Source organism: Orycteropus afer, unplaced genomic scaffold, assembly GCF_000298275.1.
Source record: "Orycteropus afer afer isolate SDZICR_OR568_19922 unplaced genomic scaffold, OryAfe1.0 scaffold00147, whole genome shotgun sequence".
NCBI classification, from domain to species: domain Eukaryota; kingdom Metazoa; phylum Chordata; class Mammalia; order Tubulidentata; family Orycteropodidae; genus Orycteropus; species Orycteropus afer.
Window position 1 is genome coordinate 8,094,245 of NW_006921734.1, and position 20,109 is coordinate 8,114,353.

The 20,109-nt window shown below is 37.0% G+C and overlaps 1 protein-coding gene across 1 annotated transcript in view; it reads right to left on the reverse strand.

The window, feature by feature from the left end:
- The window catches only part of CEP126 (centrosomal protein 126), a 73,559-nt gene that overhangs the window by 30,448 nt on the left and 23,002 nt on the right, over positions 1–20,109 (reverse strand). The window contains exons 4-5 of the mRNA XM_007946039.1: positions 13,719–13,830; positions 5,838–6,036 (exon numbers count right to left, since the gene is read on the reverse strand). Coding sequence (XP_007944230.1) covers positions 5,838–6,036; positions 13,719–13,830 — 311 coding nt within the window. The remainder of the gene's footprint in view (positions 1–5,837; positions 6,037–13,718; positions 13,831–20,109) is intronic.

A 20,109-nucleotide genomic window follows, 5' to 3' on the forward strand; every position in this document is an offset into this window, starting at 1 on the left:
AAAAAAAAAAAAAGAAAATAGCCAAGAAAAAAAAAAAAAAGAATGTTTCAAGATGTATCCTGAAATACAATGCCTATAAGGAAGACCAGTTACTACTACTGTTATTCAAATTTATGCACTAACCACTAAAACCAAAGATGAATAAATTGAAGATTTTCACCAACTTCTGCAGTATGAAATTGACCAAACATGCAATCAAGATGTATTGATTGTCTGATGACTGAAATGTGAAAGTTGGAAATGAAGAAGAATCATCGGTAGTTGGGAAATGGCCTTGGTGATAGAAATGATGCCAGAGATCGCATGACAGAATTTTACAAGACCAACAACTTATTAATTGCAAATACCTTTTTTCAACAACATAAATGGTAGCTATACCCATGGACCTTGCCAGATGGAATACATAGGAATCAGATTGAATATATCTATGGAAAGAGGTGATAGAGAAGCTCAGTATCTTCAACACAAAACAGGCCAGGAGCTGATTGTGAAACAGACCATCAATTGCTCATATGCAAGCTCAAGATGAAGCTGAAGGAAATTAAAACAAGTTCATGAGAACCAAAATATGACCTTGATGATATCCCACCTGAACTTAGAGACCATCTGAAGAATAGATTTGACTCACTGAACAGCAATGAGCAAAACCCAGATGAGTTGGGGAATGATGTCAAGTACGTCATCCATGAAGAAAGCAAAAGATCATTAAAAAGACAGGAAAAGACCAAAACGGATATCAGAAGAGACTCTGAAACTTGCTCTTGAATGGAGAGCAGCTAAAGCAGAGGAAAAATGATAGAAGACCTGAACAGAAGATTTCAAAGGGAAGCTTGAGAAGACAAAGTAAAGTGTTATAATGAAATATGCAAAGACCTGGAGTTGGGAAGCTAAAAGGGAAAAACGTGCTTGGCATTTCTCAAAGTGAAAGGACTGAAGAAAAAATTCAAGCCACAAGTTGCAATGTTAAAGGATTTTATGGGCAAAATATTGAATAGTGCAGGAAGCATTAAAAAGATGATGGAAGGTATACACAGAATCACTCCATAAAAAAGAATTGGTTGATGTTCAAGTATTGCAGGAGGTAGCATATGATCAAGAACCAATGGTACTGAAGGAAGAAGTCGAAGTTGCACTGAAGGAATTGGTGAAAAACAAGGCTCCAGGAATTGACAGAATACCTATTAAAATGTTTCAAAAAATGGATGCAATGCTGGAGGCACCTATTCGTTTATGCCAAGAAATTTGGAAGACAGCTACTTGGCCAACTGACTGGAAGAGATCCATATTTGTGTTCATTCAAAAGAAAGGTGATCCAACAGAATGTGGAAATTATGGAACAATATCATTAATATCACACACAAGTAAAATGTTGCTGAATGAAGGTAATTGGAAAACACTTGCAGCAATATATTGACAGGAAGTTCCAGAAATGAAGCTGGATTAAGAAGAGGATGTGGAACCAGGGATATCATTGTTGATGTCAGATGGATCTTGGCTGAAAGCAAGATGTTTACCAGAAAGATGTTTATCTGTGTTTTATTGACTATGCAAAGGCATTTGACTGAGTGTATCATAGAAAATTATGGATAACATTACAAAGAATGGGAATTCCAGAACACTTAATTGTGCTCACGAGGAACCTGTACATGGACCAGGAGGCTGTCATTCAAACAGAACAAGGGTATACTGCATGGTTGAAAATCAGGAAGGGTGTGTGTCATGGCTGTATCCTTTCACCATACATATTCAATCTGTATGTTGACCAAATAATCCAAGAAGCTGGACTATATGAAGAAGAACATGGCACCAGGATTAGAGGAAGACTCATTAACAACCTGTGATATACAGGTGACACACCCTTGTTTGCTGAAAGTGAAGAGGACTTAAGCGCCGACTTACAAAGATCAAAGATGAATCTGCAGTGTGGATTACACCTCAACATAAAGAAAACAAAAATCCTCCCAAATGGACCAAAAATCAGCATCACAATAAAAAGAGGAAAGATTGAAGTTGTCAGGGATTTCATTTTACTTGGATTTACAATCAACACCAATGCAAACAGCAATCAAGAAATCAGATGTCATAATGCACCTGGCAAAGGTGCTGCAAAAGACTTCTTTAAAGTGTTAAGAAGCAAAGGTGCACTGTGAAGATTAAGGTTCACCTGATCCAAGCTATAGTATTTTCAATTACCTCATATGCATGTGAAAGCTGGACAATGAGTAAGGAAGACTGAAGAAGAGTTGATGTTTTTGAATTGTATCGGTGAAGAATACTGAAAATACCATGGACTGCTAGAAGAATGAACAAATCTGTCCTGGAGGAAGCACAACTGGAATGCTCCTTGGAAGTGAAAACTGAAAACTTCACCTCACCTACTTTGGTCATGTTGTTAGAAGGGACTATTCCCTGGAGAAGGATATCATGTTTGGTAAAGTAGACACACACTGCCGTGGAGTCAGTGAAAAGAAGACTCTCAACCAGGTGGATTGCCACAGTGGCTGAAATGACAGGGTCACTGTAAGATTGTAAGGATGGCACAGTGCTGGGCAGTGTTTTGTTCTGTTGTACAGAGGGTCGACTCGACAGCACCGAACAACAAAATCATGGGCTTGTCAGTTTTTATTTCTTCTAGACTCAAACCATTAGCTCACATCTTTCAAGGAATTTGTCCACTTCAGTTAAATTGTCCAATTTACTGGTATTTTTTTTCCATAATGTTCTGTTATTATCCTTCTATTATCTGTAGGGTCAGCTGTGCTGTTCCCCTCTTTATTCCTTATATTTGTTTTGCTGTTGTTGTTAATTGCCGTCAAGTTGCTTCTGACTCATAGTAACCCTATGTACACTATGAATGAAACACTGCCTGGTCCTCCACCGTTCTCACAGTTGTTGCCATACTTAAGCCCATCATTGCAGCGTGGATGCAGTGTGAGATGGAGCGTCAATCCATCTCACTGAGGTTTTCCCCTTTTTGCTAACCCTCTACTTCTGATAACATGACCAAAATACGAGAGACAAAGTCTGGCCATTCTAGTGTGTATTTTTCCTATCAGCTCAGCTTGTTGATTATAAATTTTTAAAATTGTTTTGAAGAACTAGCTTTTAATTTCACTGATATTTTCCAATTGTTTGTCCTTCTTTCCATTTCATGATGTTTTGTATTCATAACTTTTCATTAGTCCCTTCCTTCTACTTATGTTGTGTTTAATTGGCTCATTTTTTTATTTCTTAATGTTTAAATTTTTATTATCAAATAAACATATTTCCCACAAATTTTGGTATTTTGTTTTTTAAAATTATCAATTTAATGTATTTTCTAAACCCCTGTGTCATTTCTTTTTTGATCCATGGCTTTATAAGTGCATTGCATAATTTCCAAATATTTGGTCATTTTTAAGATATCTTTCTGTTAATAATGTCTAATTTAACTCTTTTGCCATCAGAGGATATATTCTATGACTTCAATAGTCTTAAATTTATTGCTTCTTATTTTTGCTCTAGCAAGATTTTTCTTAGTAAATGTTCTCTGTGCAATCAAAAAGACTGAGTATTCTGTAGTTTTGGGGAATTGTTCTACAAATTTCAATTTGGTCTAATCAGATGATATGCAATTTGGTAGAGTTGTATACATCTTTTTATCTTTATTTAATCTATCAATTAACTGACAGAGGAGCATAAAATTTCCAACCATCACTGGAGATTAGTCTATTTTTCCTTTTAGTTCTGTCAATTTTTGCTTCATGTATTTTGAAGTTCTATTGATGGGTTCATATATATTTAGGATTTTTATATCTTCTTGATCCTTTTATCATTAAGAAATACCCATCTTTATTTGCATGTAATGTGCTATCTTTTCCTCTGGCTTAATTTTATTGTAATGAAATTTGGTAACTTGTGTATGTAACTGTGCATTCACTTGGAGTTCTTTGAGCTGCTTAAATCTGTGGATTTATAGTTTTCATTAAATTTAAAACATTTTCATCTACTGTTTCTTTGAATATTTCCTTTCCTCCTTTGTGGTATTTTAATTAAATGCTTGTTAGATTCTTTTATATAGTCTCCCTGGTCACTAAGGCTTTGTTCATCTTTCTCCCCCCTAGTCTTTTTTCTCCCAATGCTTCAGTATTCATAATTTCTATTACTATGCCTCAAGTCCACTGATCTTTTCTTTTTCAATGGCTGTATTATTAAGCCTTGTGGTAGTTCAGTTTGTATGTCAACTTGGCTGGGCCTGGTTGAGTGGCTGCGCAGCTGGATATAGTATTCCCCATAAGACTGGTAATCAGCTCCATGGTGGAATCTACTGGCAACAGCTGAGAACCTGCCTTAGGGAATATGGTCTGCTTCCTGTATATAAGCAGAAGCCTTGGGGAATGGTCTCTAGGCTATGGCACGCTTGGACCCTGCATGTAGCCGGGTCAATGCTCAGCAGCCTGCTATGCTCTGTTGACCTTGGGACTTACAATGAACCTAAGTTAATGGCTTGCTGTGTGGTTCGGTAACATTGGGACTATGCCTTTTTATTGTCAACCTTGGGCTTGGCAGTCTCAGCAGCCAGCAGCTGTCTGAATGAAGAAAAGCCTCTAGCTTCAGTGGGCCAGGAGCTGGAGACAGAGCTGAAGCCCAAGGCTGAGGGGCTTTCACCCAGCCCCTAGAGCCTGACACTTTGAACTTGGACTTAAAGCCTCCAAACTGTAAGAGACTAAACTCCTGTTTGTTAAGGCCATCCCATTTGTGGTATACTCTTATCAGAGTGGCACCAGGTAACCAGAACAAGCCTATTCAGTAACATTTTCATTTCAGATATTACATTTTCTAGATCTGGAAGGTCCATTTGGTTATCTTTTATATTTTTCCTCTAATTCCTTGAAAATTTTTATAAAAATAGTTTTAAATTCCTTGTCATCTTAGTCACTTCTGTAGCTGATTCTATCAACTAATTTTTCTCCTGATTATAGGTCATATTTTCTTGCTTTACATTTCTACTAAGTTTCTATTAGATATTGGATATGTGAACACTTTGTTCTTCAGTGTCTAGATTTTGTGGTTTTCCTCAAAAAAAAAAAATTATTTTTCCCCCTCTTGCTAGGCAGCTGGATTAAGTGTAGATTTTTTTTTTTTTTTTTGTCCAGAAAGTACCTCCGGGTAGAAAGCCTAGGAGATCATAGGAGTCATTTCACCAGTTTCCCCTTTTTCAAGGTCATACCCTGTACTTCTTGTCATCTAACGTCTAAAAATAGTTATTTCATTTAAAGCTATTTATGGTAGGAAGGTACTTCATCATTGTCAGTGGAAGTCTCCTGCTTTGTTTTCTTACCCTGGCCACTACTGCTTAGTTGTTCTATGAATCATACCAAGGCTATGAATTTAATCTTGATATTGGCCTATTCAGAGTCTCATAAATATGTGCAGTTATTCATGAAAAATAAAGTGCATCAGCATGTAAGACAATCACCTGGAATCCATACATATGTTAGAAAATAACAAAGTAAATATAATTATTTCTTTTAATTCAGTTTTGAATAATGATATTTATATTCATTGTACTTTCAAATACATTTTATCTTTTTCAGAAAATGACATTCATAAAGCCTATTCTTCTAAGGAGAAGAGAAATAGAACAAGAAAAATGAAGGTAGTAGAGGAAAAAATAGATAAAAGTTAAGGGAAAAAAAATTATTTTTCCTGTATCTGTGATGAATTTGTGCTGATTGAGTCACACTCTCTTTCTTAGTTTCAGGTAATAACACGCATTTGTTTAGTGGAAAATACTGCAAAAATGAGACAGAATTATTATTAGAAATTAAAATATTAAAACATTTATGGTTTCATACTTGCAAACTGGTTAAATGCTGATCTTCTAGGAGTTTCTGAGTTTCCTCCAGTTTAAGGAGGAATGTATCTTTGTTAGTAGCCAAATTTGTCCCGCTGTTTTCCTTCATTTCTTTATCACAATTGGTTTTGGATAAGAGATGGGTCTGATGCTTGTAATCATCATTTGATAATGCTGAAGGCAAGACAGAATCTACAGCTCTGTGAACCAGAAATAAAAAATAATTAGTACATTTAAATAAAATTGACTTCTTTGTATAAGTATATAAATGGCACATCATGTGTAATATGTGTCAATGTGTGTGTGTCCAAATATTCACATATAAAGATATTGGAGAAAATACATAGGCATATTAGAATGGGAATTTAATTCAGTCAACAGAAGAAAAAAATAGTTGTGGGACTCTAGTGCCAATAAAGAACTCCACCTTTATGTAGGAATGTCCAAATATTCATGGCCTCGATGTTGAAACCCACCAGCCACTTCTCAGAAGGAAGGTTGGGCAATCTACTTCCATAGTGATGCTGCCTTAGAAACCTAAGGAGGGGTCACTATGAGTCGGGTCTGACTCAATGGCACATAACAACAACAACCATCCCCCTGTTATTTGGGATGAGGTAGAAGTTATTCCTACAGGTATATGGAGTCAGTCTTCAGTTCTTAAGAGCATTCCTATCTGGGTAATAATATGCTGTATTACTCTTAATTCTGGTTGATGTCATGGTTGTCAGGTAGTCCTATAACCCTAACTTGGTTAAAGTTTCAAGCAAATGGAAAATATGAGAATTGTTTGGAAGGGTAGGCAAGATTTTCCATCCTACTCAACTAGGTTTGTAAACTCTGATCTTACTCCATGCAGGAGAGTGTATACATTTTTTTTTCAGTTGTTTCAGGAATTAATCATGGTTTTCATGTTACAGAATAGGTACCTTAAATATAGAGTCTACTTTTAACTTGTAAAAGAGTCTACTTTTAACTTGTAAAAGTATCTCCTAACGTTTCTCAGTGCATGACATCATTATCTGTTAGAATTTTGTATCTTCTGGAAACATACAACATCAAATTTCAGCATATGTCACAGGTTTCAAAGTATATGCAAAAAACAAAGAAAGACTTTTTAAGGGGTGAGGTGGGGATGAGGTACATCATATAGCTTACTGCTGCAACCAAGCTAGTGGTGTAAATCCCAAGGGACTTTATTCCCAATTCAAGGAGGATAAAAATGTTTTGAACAGGACACATGGCTACATGTGGCATATACCTATCTCCAATATCCATATATATCTTTATATGGACAGACAGGAAAAGTTAAGGTTAATAATGACTAGATTCCTGACTATCTTTTTGTAATCACAAGAAGATTATGGAAAGCAAGAAGGTATTTAACACAAGTTCCTGAACATTGAAAGTATGTTCCTCTTATTTCCTTTTATACTTTCCTGATGTTACTTATTCAGTCAGTTACCTTTCCCAAACAAAATATTGCTAAATCTACAAAATAGCTAATAAACTCAATTTATTTACCTTTAAAGTTGTCGTCTCTCAACTTTTTCTTCTCTATTCCTTTCTTCTCTACTCCACTTTCTTCTCTTCTTTTCTCTACTTTCTTCCCCCAGTGAGGAGGACTGAAGGGATGGATATGAATAAAAGGAGATGGGGAGGTAGAAATAGAGGGAGGGTGAAGCATGGGGGGGAAGGAAGAGGAAATCATAAAGGAAGAAGACACAGGAGAAACTGGAGAGGGAAAATCTAAATAAGTTGGAGGCAAACATGGAGAAGGAGAATGTATAGGAGAGGAAAGAAGAGGGACACTTGAAGGATGCAAGGGTGGAGAGGTAGAAGAAGATGAGGGAGGTGAAGGAATGGATGATGAAGAAGAAAACAGTGTAGATGGTGAAGAAGAAGATGTGGATGTGGAAGAAGATGAAGACACAGAAGTGGATGGAGAATGGCAATGAAGTGGACGGGAGAGGACTGAAACAGGTGGATGGTCTGCAAGGGCCTGGGGGAGATTTGACAATGTTGTGGCTTGTGGAACAAGTTGCTGGGCTGACTGAAAGGGATTCAAGTTAGCAGAAGGACATTCATGCCATGGAGTGATACGAGATAAGGCAGGGACTGGTTGATGAGAGACATGACTGGATAAACAGGAAGGCTTCAAAACTGGGAGATCTTCCAAAGGGGCTGGGGAAAGAACCAGTCGAGCTGGAAGGGATCGACGAACAAGGGCAGGCATTAGAGGGGCTGGGGTAGAATGCTGGGCTGGAAGGAAATGTTTGGGTTTGAAAGTTTTGTAAAATAACTTGTTTTGTGAGTCAAGATCAGGAATGACTGGAGAACTTTGGGATGGGGGAGAGAGATGGGGTAGGTGTGCAGGTGGACCAGAAGGAATTGGGGCTGGCAGATGACGAAAACTGCTAGAAAAGCTGGAAGTGACTGGGGCTGGAGGATGAGGAAGATATTTGACTGGGTAGGACAGCAATGGAGCTGGCAAAAAGGTTTTTGGAAGAGTAGAGGGAACAGATGGTCGGATAGGTAAAGTATGTTGCTGGCGGGTAGGAGAAACAGTTGGGTAGCTAGGAGGAATTTGGGGATGGTGGGATAGCAATGGGGCCCGTGAAGGAGATAACTGATCAGGTAAGTAGGGATCAGGTGTGGAGACAGCTGGACAGGCAGGAATGGATCTGCATAGGTGGAAAAGCATTTGGACAGGCAGGTAGAGAGACAGCCTTATTAAGATGTTTGATTATTGGTTTATTGGGCTGCCTCTAGACTTTTGATTCACGTTATTTTCTGTCCTTAAACAGTGTCCTCTTACAAGTGCTGAGAAACCTACATATCTTATTCAGGTACTCTCTTTCTGATTCATTACACTTAGTATATTTTTACCTCTCAGAAATTTTGTTAGTCATAAAGGTACATGAGTACGGGCTGGAAAAGCCTAGTTTAAAGCACTTGTACAAAAGGCAAACATAGGTCAAATAGACCACTGCTCAGCTCTGGCCAGATTTCTCAGGGTAGCATGTGGCTTAAGATCAACTATCTGACCATAAATACATGGATATTGGAGATAGATAACTAACAACATCATTTTAAAGAATCTACTATGGGAGCGAATATAGCCTCTTTTACCCTACACCCACTAGAAGGGTCAAGTCTATAATTTTTGTGGTAAGTGTTTGGTTGTCATAGAAGGTTAATTACTCCTTTTCACTTTTAGTCCTTTATTAATATTCTTATAATCTCACTATTTCCTGCAACAGTTTCTATTCTCACAAGGACATATTCTCTGATTTTTCTTGAGATTTAAGCATTGAATGCCTTCCATTTTTTTATTCAGAACTTCCTCCTTTAGACTACCATATTACCACCATCTTGAATTAGTTTAATCTATTACCAATATTTTCCACATTAAATCTTCTTTGTGTAGTCATATATCTCCATTTCCTTAGAAACTCACTGTTCCTTGGCTTTACTTTATTCTTTAACGTGTTTGTTTTTATTCCATTGAAAATGATTTTTATATTTGTAATAAATAATACATATAAATCATTTCATCAAGCTAATACCTGATACTTAATATTCCTATAGCTCATATTTATGTAGCATTTTATAGTTTACAAAGCACTTTCACATATATTAGGTGATACTATTAGTTATCTGTGGAGAGAAGGCCAACTTTTTAATAAATAAACCATAGTGTTCTCATACAAGTTGTATATATCTGTTATTTTCAAAATACACAACATTTATATATATGCATCTATATACATACAGATAGATCAAGTCTTACTCATAATAATATAACACAAGAACTATATTCCAAGGCAGAATGAAAAGCATTTCCTATAAAACAAAAATGATTATATTATTTAATGATCTTAGCACAAACTTCTATAATAATTATATGTATTTGCTTGCTTTTAGGAAATCAAAGTTGTTCTGACACTCTCTTTCCTAAGACTTTAAGGTTCTCCATTACTGAACAAGAAAAGTGAGTATGTTCTCATTCATAGTGCAAAGTGTTTTATTGAAAATATCTGAAAACACAAATAACAACTAATAACAGAAAAAGAAAGCTGAGAATGATTATTTTTGTACCCCAAAATGCACATTATTTAATTATACTAAAATGATATGGATATTTTTAATTGCCTAAAATTCCTCCTGACCTAAAGATCCCTTGTAATTGTCTGTCCTCTTCCCTTTGCAATCTTTTCCAGAGTACTCTAAAATTATGTTGCCTTCATTGCCTCTATTTCTAGTTGTTTCTTAACCCACTGTTAGCTGGCTTCCACCTCTACCACTTCAATACACTGCTTTTGCTAACGATTAATTGACTTAAAAGCTGCAAAATTAGATACTTCTTGATCATCCTTTCCTAATTTTATTTCCCTTGGTTTCCATATTATCCACATTGCTATCCTACCACTCCCAAATTCTTCCTAGCTACCCAACTGTTTCTCCAGTCCACCATCACCACACCCTAATTTTATTTCCCTTGGTTTCCATATTATCCACATTGCTATCCTACCACTCCCAAATTCTTCCTAGCTACCCAACTATTTCTCCAGTCCACCATCACCATACCCTGTCTATCGACCTGTCTCTTCTACTCTTCCAAAGATATGGTTATTTTTCTACTTCTTTGGCTGTTGTCTCTTAGGCTGTTTCATGAGCTCTTCTTTCCCTGCCTGTCCTTTATACACCAGAATTTTCGAGAGTTCTTTATGTGGTCTTCTTTTTTTTTTTCTTGATCTACCCATACACTCTCTAATCATTTATATTCTCTGAATGATCTTATCTATATTTGTGTGTGATAAGGATTTACAAAATCTGTTCTTTATGAACAAATTTGACTTTGTGATAACTCTCTAGATCTGTTCTCCTGGATCATCAGTAGGATTTTAGATGTGTTACAAGGCACATTGGTAATGATAAAAATTATGCTTGATTGGTAAACTGCATGTGTACTGAGAGGGCTCTGAATACATTATATATACTTGTCAGGAAGTCCTAGCTTTGGACCTCTCTGAGTGCGTGATTCTTATAACTGGGCATGGATCTTGTCTCTTACATGGGCCTGGAAGCTATTTATATGAAACCATTAAAGCAAATTTGCTCTTGTTTGGAACATGAGGTTTCTAATCTAGGGTGGCTATACATCTGCAGTGCAGTGAATTACTCAGTATGGCTTTTCTAGCCATAGTCTTTGTAACTCCCACCGGATTACTGGGTGGTGGTGGTTGTTATGTGCCGTGGAGTCGGACCCGACTCATAGCGACCCCTCCTTGGGTTTCCGATGCAGTATCACTATGGAAGTAGATTGTCCAACTTTCCTTCCGGGATTACTGGGTGGGACCATGCAAACAAGGTATGTAGAACTCTGATGTTGGGATTGGTTAGTTTTGTCACTCTACAGGCTTAAAATAAACCCTCCTGGAAGCAGAGAGGGGATCTCACTGCCATCAAGAGAGAAGAGCTGGAGGTGAAGTAGAGTGTGTCCTTGGACCTGAGATCTTTGTACTGGACTTCCTTGGCAGAGATGTGTGGCAGAGAGAAACATCCTGCCAGATAGAAATGCCCCAGCAGAGAGATGGTCACAGTGGAACCAAGAGACATGAGACAGAGCAGCGGGCTTACCTGGCCCACAACAAGAAAGCTTAGTGCCCTTGGGCAGGAGGCTTGCTGATGGAGTAAGGTGCACCCAGGTGTACCTATCGGCAGAGCTAAAAGAACTTTGTAATGCTCGCTGCCCTCCCCTTACCTGGATTCTGCCACTCTGTCTGTTGTCCTCTCCTTACCTAGATCCCTGCCGTTCTGTCTGTCATACCCTGGCTTTTCTTCCCCCACTTCCTGTTTCTTGGGGGTGAGGCCTGTGTCCCTCCCCTTACCTGGATCCCTAGCACTCTGTCATCCCCCGGCTTTTCTCTCCTCTGCTTCCTGCCTCTTGCATAAAAATTAAGCAACAATAGATACATACTCATCACTTTCAAATCTATTCTATCGCCTTGACCTCTCACCTCATCTTTGGTCAAATTGTTTTTACACATTTCTGCTTGGATGTTTATCACTTCAAATTGGAATGTTCAAATGAAATTTAGCAATATCTCACCAAACCTGTATCTTTCATTATGCTCTTTTTTTTCCAAGCCACCACACCATTCACTTAATCATTGACATAATTGCCACCTTCTTTGATTTTTGTTTTCATTTTTTTTATCCCATCATATACTGAAATTTATAATCTTCTCTTTTCATGAAATATTTTTTCTTTGTATCTTTCTTATCTACTTCATTACCACTCTCCTAACATAAATGAAAACCAAACCTACTGTCATTAAGTCAATTCTAATGCATAACAACCCTATAGGACAGAGTAGGACTGCCCCATAGGGTTTCCAAGGCTGTAAATCTTTACAGAAGTGGAGTGCCTCATCTTTCTCCCACAGAGTGGTTAGTGGGTTTCAACCATTGACCTTTTGGTTGGCAGCCCAATGCTTCAATCACAGTGCCACCAGAGCTCCTTGTAAATATTCACACATTATCTTTGTAAAATAATAAAGATTATATTACTCCCTACTCAGAAACCTCCATTAGCTTTTTATAAATTATAGGATAAAGTTCAAACTGCCTGACTGTGCACAGAAGTCTTTCACATCAGATCTCAATCTATATATTTAGATCCTCTCCTGTCTTTTCAGAAACACATTCTTAGTCCTGCCACTCTAAACAGCAAGTTCTTCTTCCTTACAGACCTGCACCTTTCACAACTCTGTAATTCGACACATGCCTGAAACCCAACCATGCTTGTCCATTTCTCTTCAACTCTCTGCAGTGTTTCTGTCTCTACTAATATTGCTCTTACAAAAGTTGTCAATGACTTTTTGTTGTGAAATATAGTAAACATATTGCTGGCTGTTTTCACATTGTCCTTCCAGTTTCACCATCCATACCTCTCCAATTTGCTCTCTGCTCCACAGAGATTGAAGCATCCTCAGTCATCTGATTTCTGGCTGAGTTCAGACAATGGAAGGCACTAACTAGCTGGAAGATGGTAGGGTGACAGGAGAACAAGATTTCTGATAATTACTCCTCCACCTCTCTCCCATCAGAGCTTGGTTTGGCAGTGGCTATATTGCTCTAGGTGATGCAAACGGTTAATGTGCTTGGCTGCTAAATGAAAGTTTGGCAGTTCACATCAGTCCAGAGGAATCTTGCAAGAAAAGTCTGGTGATCTACTTCCTGAAAAATCAACCCTTGAAAATGCTATGGAGCATAATTTTACTCTAACATACGTGGGATCACCATGAATAGGATCTAGTGCTATACATGTAGCAGCCACAATAAACATTTAAAATAAATAAACACAGAACTTCAGAGGGTGTCTAAGTGGTTAGTGGGCCCATTCTATTGCTTCTAAGATTTACTTAAGCCACCCTGGAAAAGAATTAGGAAACACTGTAGCCTTTTCTTGACAACCAGGAAAGACTTTCCGTGAGGAAAATCCATTTGTACCATAAATTTTCTTCATTTACCTAAACATCTATTGCTGCAATTCAGTACAACTTTCCTCTTCTCAGAAAAGATAAGGAATTATCAGTTTCAATATTTTTAAGTAGTAGATATGACAATAATTTCCTTAGAGAAAGTATTCAATATAGGCAGCACTGTAATACCAAAGACTTCAAGACAATAAATTAGAATTCTGTCTTATTCGCATTTTACTATATCTCAATTTAACTGTAAAAAGAAAATAGTAAACTTTAAAAGAGAGGTTAGAAGTAACTAATGGAAAGTTTGAAGTAACAAACTCAGCAAATAGAAGGCTATACAATTATTATATATTAATAATTGCACACACTAATTATAAATTACTTACCTCCAGTTAATTGTTGGTCTGTGGGTTGTGGGAAGATTTAATTCTGATTTTAAGTTGGATCCCTGAATTTGTTTTAGGGCTTCTTCTAATGGAGGAACTGTTTTTTTAAAAACTAAGGAATAATAAAGAGGGAAAGAAAAATTATTACAAAATGAACTCATCCTTGGTGGTATCTTTATATTGAACTTATAATTTGCCAATGATAAAATATTACTGCAAAATTTTTATAAAAGAAAATGTCTTTAAGAATAGTGTGTTGTTGTTGTTGTTGTTGTTACGTGCTGTCGAGTCAGCCCTGACTCATAGCGACCCCTCCTTGGGTTTCCGAGGCAGTTATCACTACGGAAGTAGGATTGCCCAACCTTCCTTCCGAGGAGTGGCTGATGGGTTTGAACCGCCAGCCTCCTGGTGAGCAGTCAAGTGCCTTAGCCACTATGCTACCAGAGCTCCCAAGAATAGTGTACATATTTTGAATTTAGAGATTCAATTCCCAATTGGTTACCTCAAAATTCTCATCACTAATTTTAAGAATACATATCTGGGGGGAGGAAATAAACTTCAAGAAATGTTTGGGCTCTTCATTCTGGGATACAAACTTCTCTATAATTTGATCTCATAATTCTATAATGTCTGACAAAATTTAAAAACAGTCCTATGAAGAGAATAGGAATATAGAAAGACACAAATTAACATTTACTGAGTACCTACTAAGTTATAGACATTATTTTTAAGCACTTTACAAGTATTAATTAATTTAATTCTCATTTTGGCTTAGGATACAGATGCTATTTGAGCTTCTCTCTCTCTCTCTTTTTTTTTTAAGAGCATTTACTGTGTCCTAGAAGGAGCCCTGGGAACTCTAGTGGCATAGTTCCTAAGGCACTTGACTGCTAACCAGAAGGTTGGTGGTTCAAACCCACCAGCCACTCTTCAGAAGGAAGATTGGGCAATCTACTTTCATAGTGATACTGCTTCAGAAACTCAAGGAGGGGTCGCTGAGTCAGATCCGACTCGATGGCAGTGAGTTTGGTTTGGTTTTGGAGATGGAGCCCTGGTGGAGTACTGGTTAAAGTGCTTGGCTGCTAATGGAAAAGCTGGCAGTTTGAACCCACCAGTTGCTTCACTGGAGAAAGATGTGGCAATCTGCTTCTGTAAATATTGCAGCCTTACAAGTTCCACTCTGTCCTATAGGGTTGCTATGAGGTGGAAATGATTGGATGACAATGAATTTGAGTTTTGATTTGGTTACTGTGTACTGTGTACTAGGGGTTTATTATTTCCCCCTGTCTGGCCTTTCTGATAAACTAATGGGTTTATTTGGTCCATTAGCTCCAATCTTTTCAGTTCTTTTACTCTAATATTCTCACTGCAACAATTTTCTGATCTCATTGAAACCCTCAAGTCATTGGCCTTCTTCGTAGCCAGAGGAAGAGTTAGCTATTATGCATACCTGGTGATCTTTTGATTTAATCCCTTTTATTTGAGAATAAACTAAACTAATAGACAACTAAGGAAGCAGTTGTCTTTCATAGTTTTGTTCTTGTGCTTCCTTCATAGCATTGAATTTTCCTAAAATGTTAATATATTTTACAGGTAATATATATTCATATGGTTCAGAAATCAAAACTATATAAAAGTCTTGCTCTTATTGGTCATTTGTATTCTTTTACTATTTTATACAAACATTAGAAAATATGAGTATATATTCTCCCCCTTTCTTATACAGAAGGCATAATGTTCTGGGTCTTCTTTATACACTTAACAATACATCCTGGAGATCATGGAAGATCCAGGTTTTATGACGTATAAAGCTTATATTTTGAAGGATCCCCAGTAAGAAAAACAGAATGCAAAATTAAAAATATAAAATGAGATGTAGAGGCTAGTAGAGTGAGAGGTCTTAATCTTTGGGACACAGCAATTTTTCAGCAATCTCTTTTCCTTTGTTAAACCTTATTAGCTTCATAATAAATTCATTTTTGCTAGAGAGCTTTCCATATCAGTCCACATAGAGTTTCCCTATTATTATTATTTTTTAATAGTTTCCTAATATTTCATTGTATGGATATGTATGTCATTTGTTTTTGCTAAATGTGTTGACTTTTTGTATCTAGACGCTGGCCCCACTCTGGGACAAAAAGTGCTCATTAGTGCTGACTACCTTTCTGAGGTATTTAACATAATTGACCATATTTTCTTTCTTAAAATTACCATTTCTTTTGCCTGCTTATACATTATTTAACTGGTTTGCTTTTTCTCCCATCCTGACTTCTTATAACTTTTCCTCAAAATATAATTGTAGTTCTAGCTCTACTTACAGTAAATGCTAGTATGCATTAATGTTCTATCTCAGGTTATATTCTTTTTTTTGTTGTTGTTGTTGTTGTTAATTAAATTTTTGTAGTGTTTCCTCCCCTCTCCTCCCACCCCTGGTAACAAACAAAGTTTCCTTCCATGTATAAACCTTTGCTTGACTTTTTACAATAATGAACTAATGTAATATATGTCCTTCTGTGATTGACTATTTTTCACTTAGCATAATGTCTGCAAAGTTTATCCACTTTATGTGGTGTTTTGCAGATTCTTTAGGGTTGCATAGTATTCTATTGCATGCATGTACCATAGTTTGGTTATCCATTCTTTAGTTGACGGATACCTAGGTTGTTTCCATCTTTTGGCTATTGTAAACAGTGCTATGATGAACATGGGTGTGCATATATCTGTTCTTGTCCTGGCTCCCACTTCTTTAGAATATATACGTAGTGTTGGGATTGCTCAATCAAATGGTATTTCTAATCCCAACTTTTTAAGGAATCACCACACTGCTTTCCACAGTGGTTTTATCATTTGACAGTCCCACCAGCAGTATATGAGAGTCCCAATCTCTGCATCCTTACCAGCATTTGTTATTTTCCATCTTGTTGAATTTTGCTACTAGTTCTGGGGCCAGATGGTATCTCGTTGTTTTGATTTGCATCTCTCTAATGGCTAATGACTGTGGCCATTTCTTCATGTGTTTTATGGCCGTCTGAATATCCTCTTTAGCGAAGTGCCTATTCATGTCTTCTGCCCATTTTTAAACTGGATTGTTTGTCTTTTTGTTGTTGAGGTGTTGAAGTTTTCCACAAATTTTAGAGATAAGTCCCTTGTCAGGAATGTTGTTGCCAAATAGTTTTTCCCAGTCTGTGGGTTCTCTTTTTACTCTTTTGGAGAAGTCTTTTGAAGCACATAAAAATTGAATTTTTAGAAGGTCCCATTCATCTAGTTTATCTTCTGCTGTTTGTGCATTTTGGGTTATGCTTGACAGTTTATTTATGCTATAAATTAGGGCTGCTAAATTTGCCCCTAGTTTTTCCTTCAGGAACTTAATAGTTTAAGGTTTCACATTTAAGTCTTTGATCCATCTGGAGTTAGTTTTTGTGTGTGGTGTGAGGTATGGATCTTGTTTAATTTTTCTGCAAACAGATATCCAGTTTTGCCAGCACCATTTATTAAACAAACATTCTCTTCCCTATTTAATGGATTTTTGCCCTTTGTCAAAGATCAGCTGACCATAGATAGGTTGATGGATCTATTTCTGGGTTCTCAATTCTGTTCCACTGGTATATGTGTCAGTTGTGTACCAATACCAGGCTGTTTTAATAAGTGTAGCTGTATAGTAGATTTTGAGATCCGGCAGTGTGAGACCTCCTACTTTGTTCTTCTTCCTCAATAGTGCTTTGCTTATCTGAGGTCTCTTTCCTTTCCATATAAAGTTAGTGATTGTTTTTTCTGTATTCTTGAAGACTGTTGATGGGATCTGGATTGGGATTGCATGGAATGTATAGATTGCTTTGGGTGGAACTGATATTTTCACAATGTTCAATCTTCCTATCCATGAGCATGGTATGTTCTTCCATTTATGTAGAGCTCTTATGGTTTCCTGAAGTAGTCTTTTATAGTTTTCCTCGTACAGGTCTTTTGTGTCCCTGGTAAGATTTGTTCCCAAGTATTTTATTTTTTTGGGGGTATCTATTGCAAATAGTATTGATTTCCTTATATTTTTTTCAGCAATCTCTTTTCTTTTGTTAAATTTGCCGGTGGTTTGTTAATTTGATTAATCTTTTCAAAAAACCAACATCCAATCTTATTGATTTTTCTCTTTTGTCTATTTTGTGTTTTATGTATTTTTTGCTTGAATCTTTATTATTTCTTTTCTTCTAGTGACTGTAGGCTTTTTTTTTTTTTTTTGCTGGTCTTTTCTAATTTTTGGAGATGTTGGCTTACGGTGTTGATTTTGGCTCTTTCTTTTTTTTCCATGTATGCATTTATTGCTATAAATTGGCCTCTGATCACTGCTTTTGCTGTGTCCCAAAGATTTTGGTATGTTGTGTTTTCATTCTTGTTGATTCAAGGAATTTTTTAATTTCATTTTTTGTTTCTTCTATTAGTCAGTCATTTTCCAGGAGGGCATTATTCAGTTTCCATGTGTTTGCTTTCTTTCCATTGATCTTCCTATTGTTGATTTCAATTTTATAGCACTGTGATCTGAGAAGATGCTTTGCAGTATTTCGATGTTTTTAAATTTATTAAGGCTTGCTTTGTGGCTTAACATATGGTCTATCCTGGAGAATGTTCCATGTGCACTGGAAAAGAATGTATATTGTGCTGTTGTTGGGGGAAGTGTTCTGTAGATGTCTATAAGGTCAAGTTGGCGAATTGTATTGTTTAGTTCTTCTGATCTTTGTTGAGTTTCTTTCCAGTTGTTCTATCTTTTATTGAAACTGGTGTATTAAAATTTCCTACTATGACTGTGGAGTCATCTATTTGTCTTTTCAATTCTGTTAAAGGCTGATTTAGGTATTTTGTTTTTTTTTTTTTCATTGGGTGCATAGGTATTTATTATGGTTACATCCTCTGGTTCAATTGGTCCTTTAATCATTATATAATGTCCTTCCTTGCTCGTATGGTGGTTTTTGTCTTAAAGTCAATTTGATCAGAAATTAATATTGCCACTCCTGCTCTTTTATTGCTGCCATTTGCTTAATGTCTATTTTTCCAACCTTTGATTTTTAGTCTATTTGTGTCTTTCTCTTTAAGGTATGTTTTTGTAGACAGCATATTGATGGGTTATGTTTTCTTATCCAGTCTGCAAGTCTCTGTCTCTTCAGTGGTGCATTTAATCCACTGATATTCAGTGTAATTATTGACAAGTATGAAATTGTTGCTGTCATTCTGTCATGTGTTTTTTCGTGGTGTTACTGATTTCTTTGTTCCATATAATTTTCTGGTTGTTTTTTTGAATTGTGTTATCACTTCCTTTGTTGTGATTATTTTAGTATTTGCTAAATATTTGTGTTTGTTCTCTTTTTTTATTTTGATGTGAAGGTTTATCATTTTTCTTTGTGGTTACCCTGTGATTTATAATTTTCTTCCCAGGTTTAGAACAGTCCATAGTATCTTGGAATTGTCTTGACTTCCTCACCATTTAGAAGTTCTATAACTACACAATTACTTCCCTCTTTTTGGCTTGTAGTTGTCCTTATTTGCTAATTGATGTCTCTGGTTCCCTGTTTACAATCTTGTAGGTTTATCTTCTTTGAATACTTCTGTGGTAGTTAAGTTTGTGTGTCAACTTGGCTGGGCAGCTGGATGTAGTTATTCCCCATGGTGAGACTGGTAATTACCTCCATGGTAGAACGTATTGGAGCAGCTGAGTAGATGCTTTAGGGATGTGGTCTGCTTCTCGTATATAAGAAACAGCTTTGGGAATGGTCTCTAGCTTATGGCACACATGGGCCCTGCATGTAGCTGTGTCATTGTTCAGCAGCCTGTCATGCTCTGCTGACCTTGGGACTTTCAATGGACTTGAATTAATGGCCTGCCATGTGGTTTGGTAATATTGGGAGGGTGTCATTTTATTTCTTGACTGTGGGCTTGTTAGCCTCAGCAGCCAGTAGCTGCTAAGAGATGCCTTTAGCTTCAGTGGGCCGGGAGGAAGAGGCAGAGCTGAAGCCCAAGGTCAAGGGGCTTTCACCCAGCCCCTAGAGCCTGGCACTTTGAACTTGGACTTAAAGCCTCCAAACCGTAAGAGAATAAATTCTTGTTTGTTCAAGCATCCCATTGGTGGTATATTCTTGTCAGAGTGGCACTGTTGTTGTCGTTTGCTGTTGAGTCAGCCCTGACTCATAGCGACCCCTCCTTGGGTTTCCGAGGCAGTATCACTACGGAAGTAGGATTGCCCAACCTTTCTTCTGAGGAGTGGCTGGTGGCTTTGAACCACCAGCCTTCTGGTGAGCAGTCAAGTGCCTTAGGCATTATGCTACCAGAGCTCCTAGAGTGGCACTAGGTAACAAAAACAGTGGCCAAACTAACCAATCCCAACATCAGAATTCTACACACCTGAGAGAAA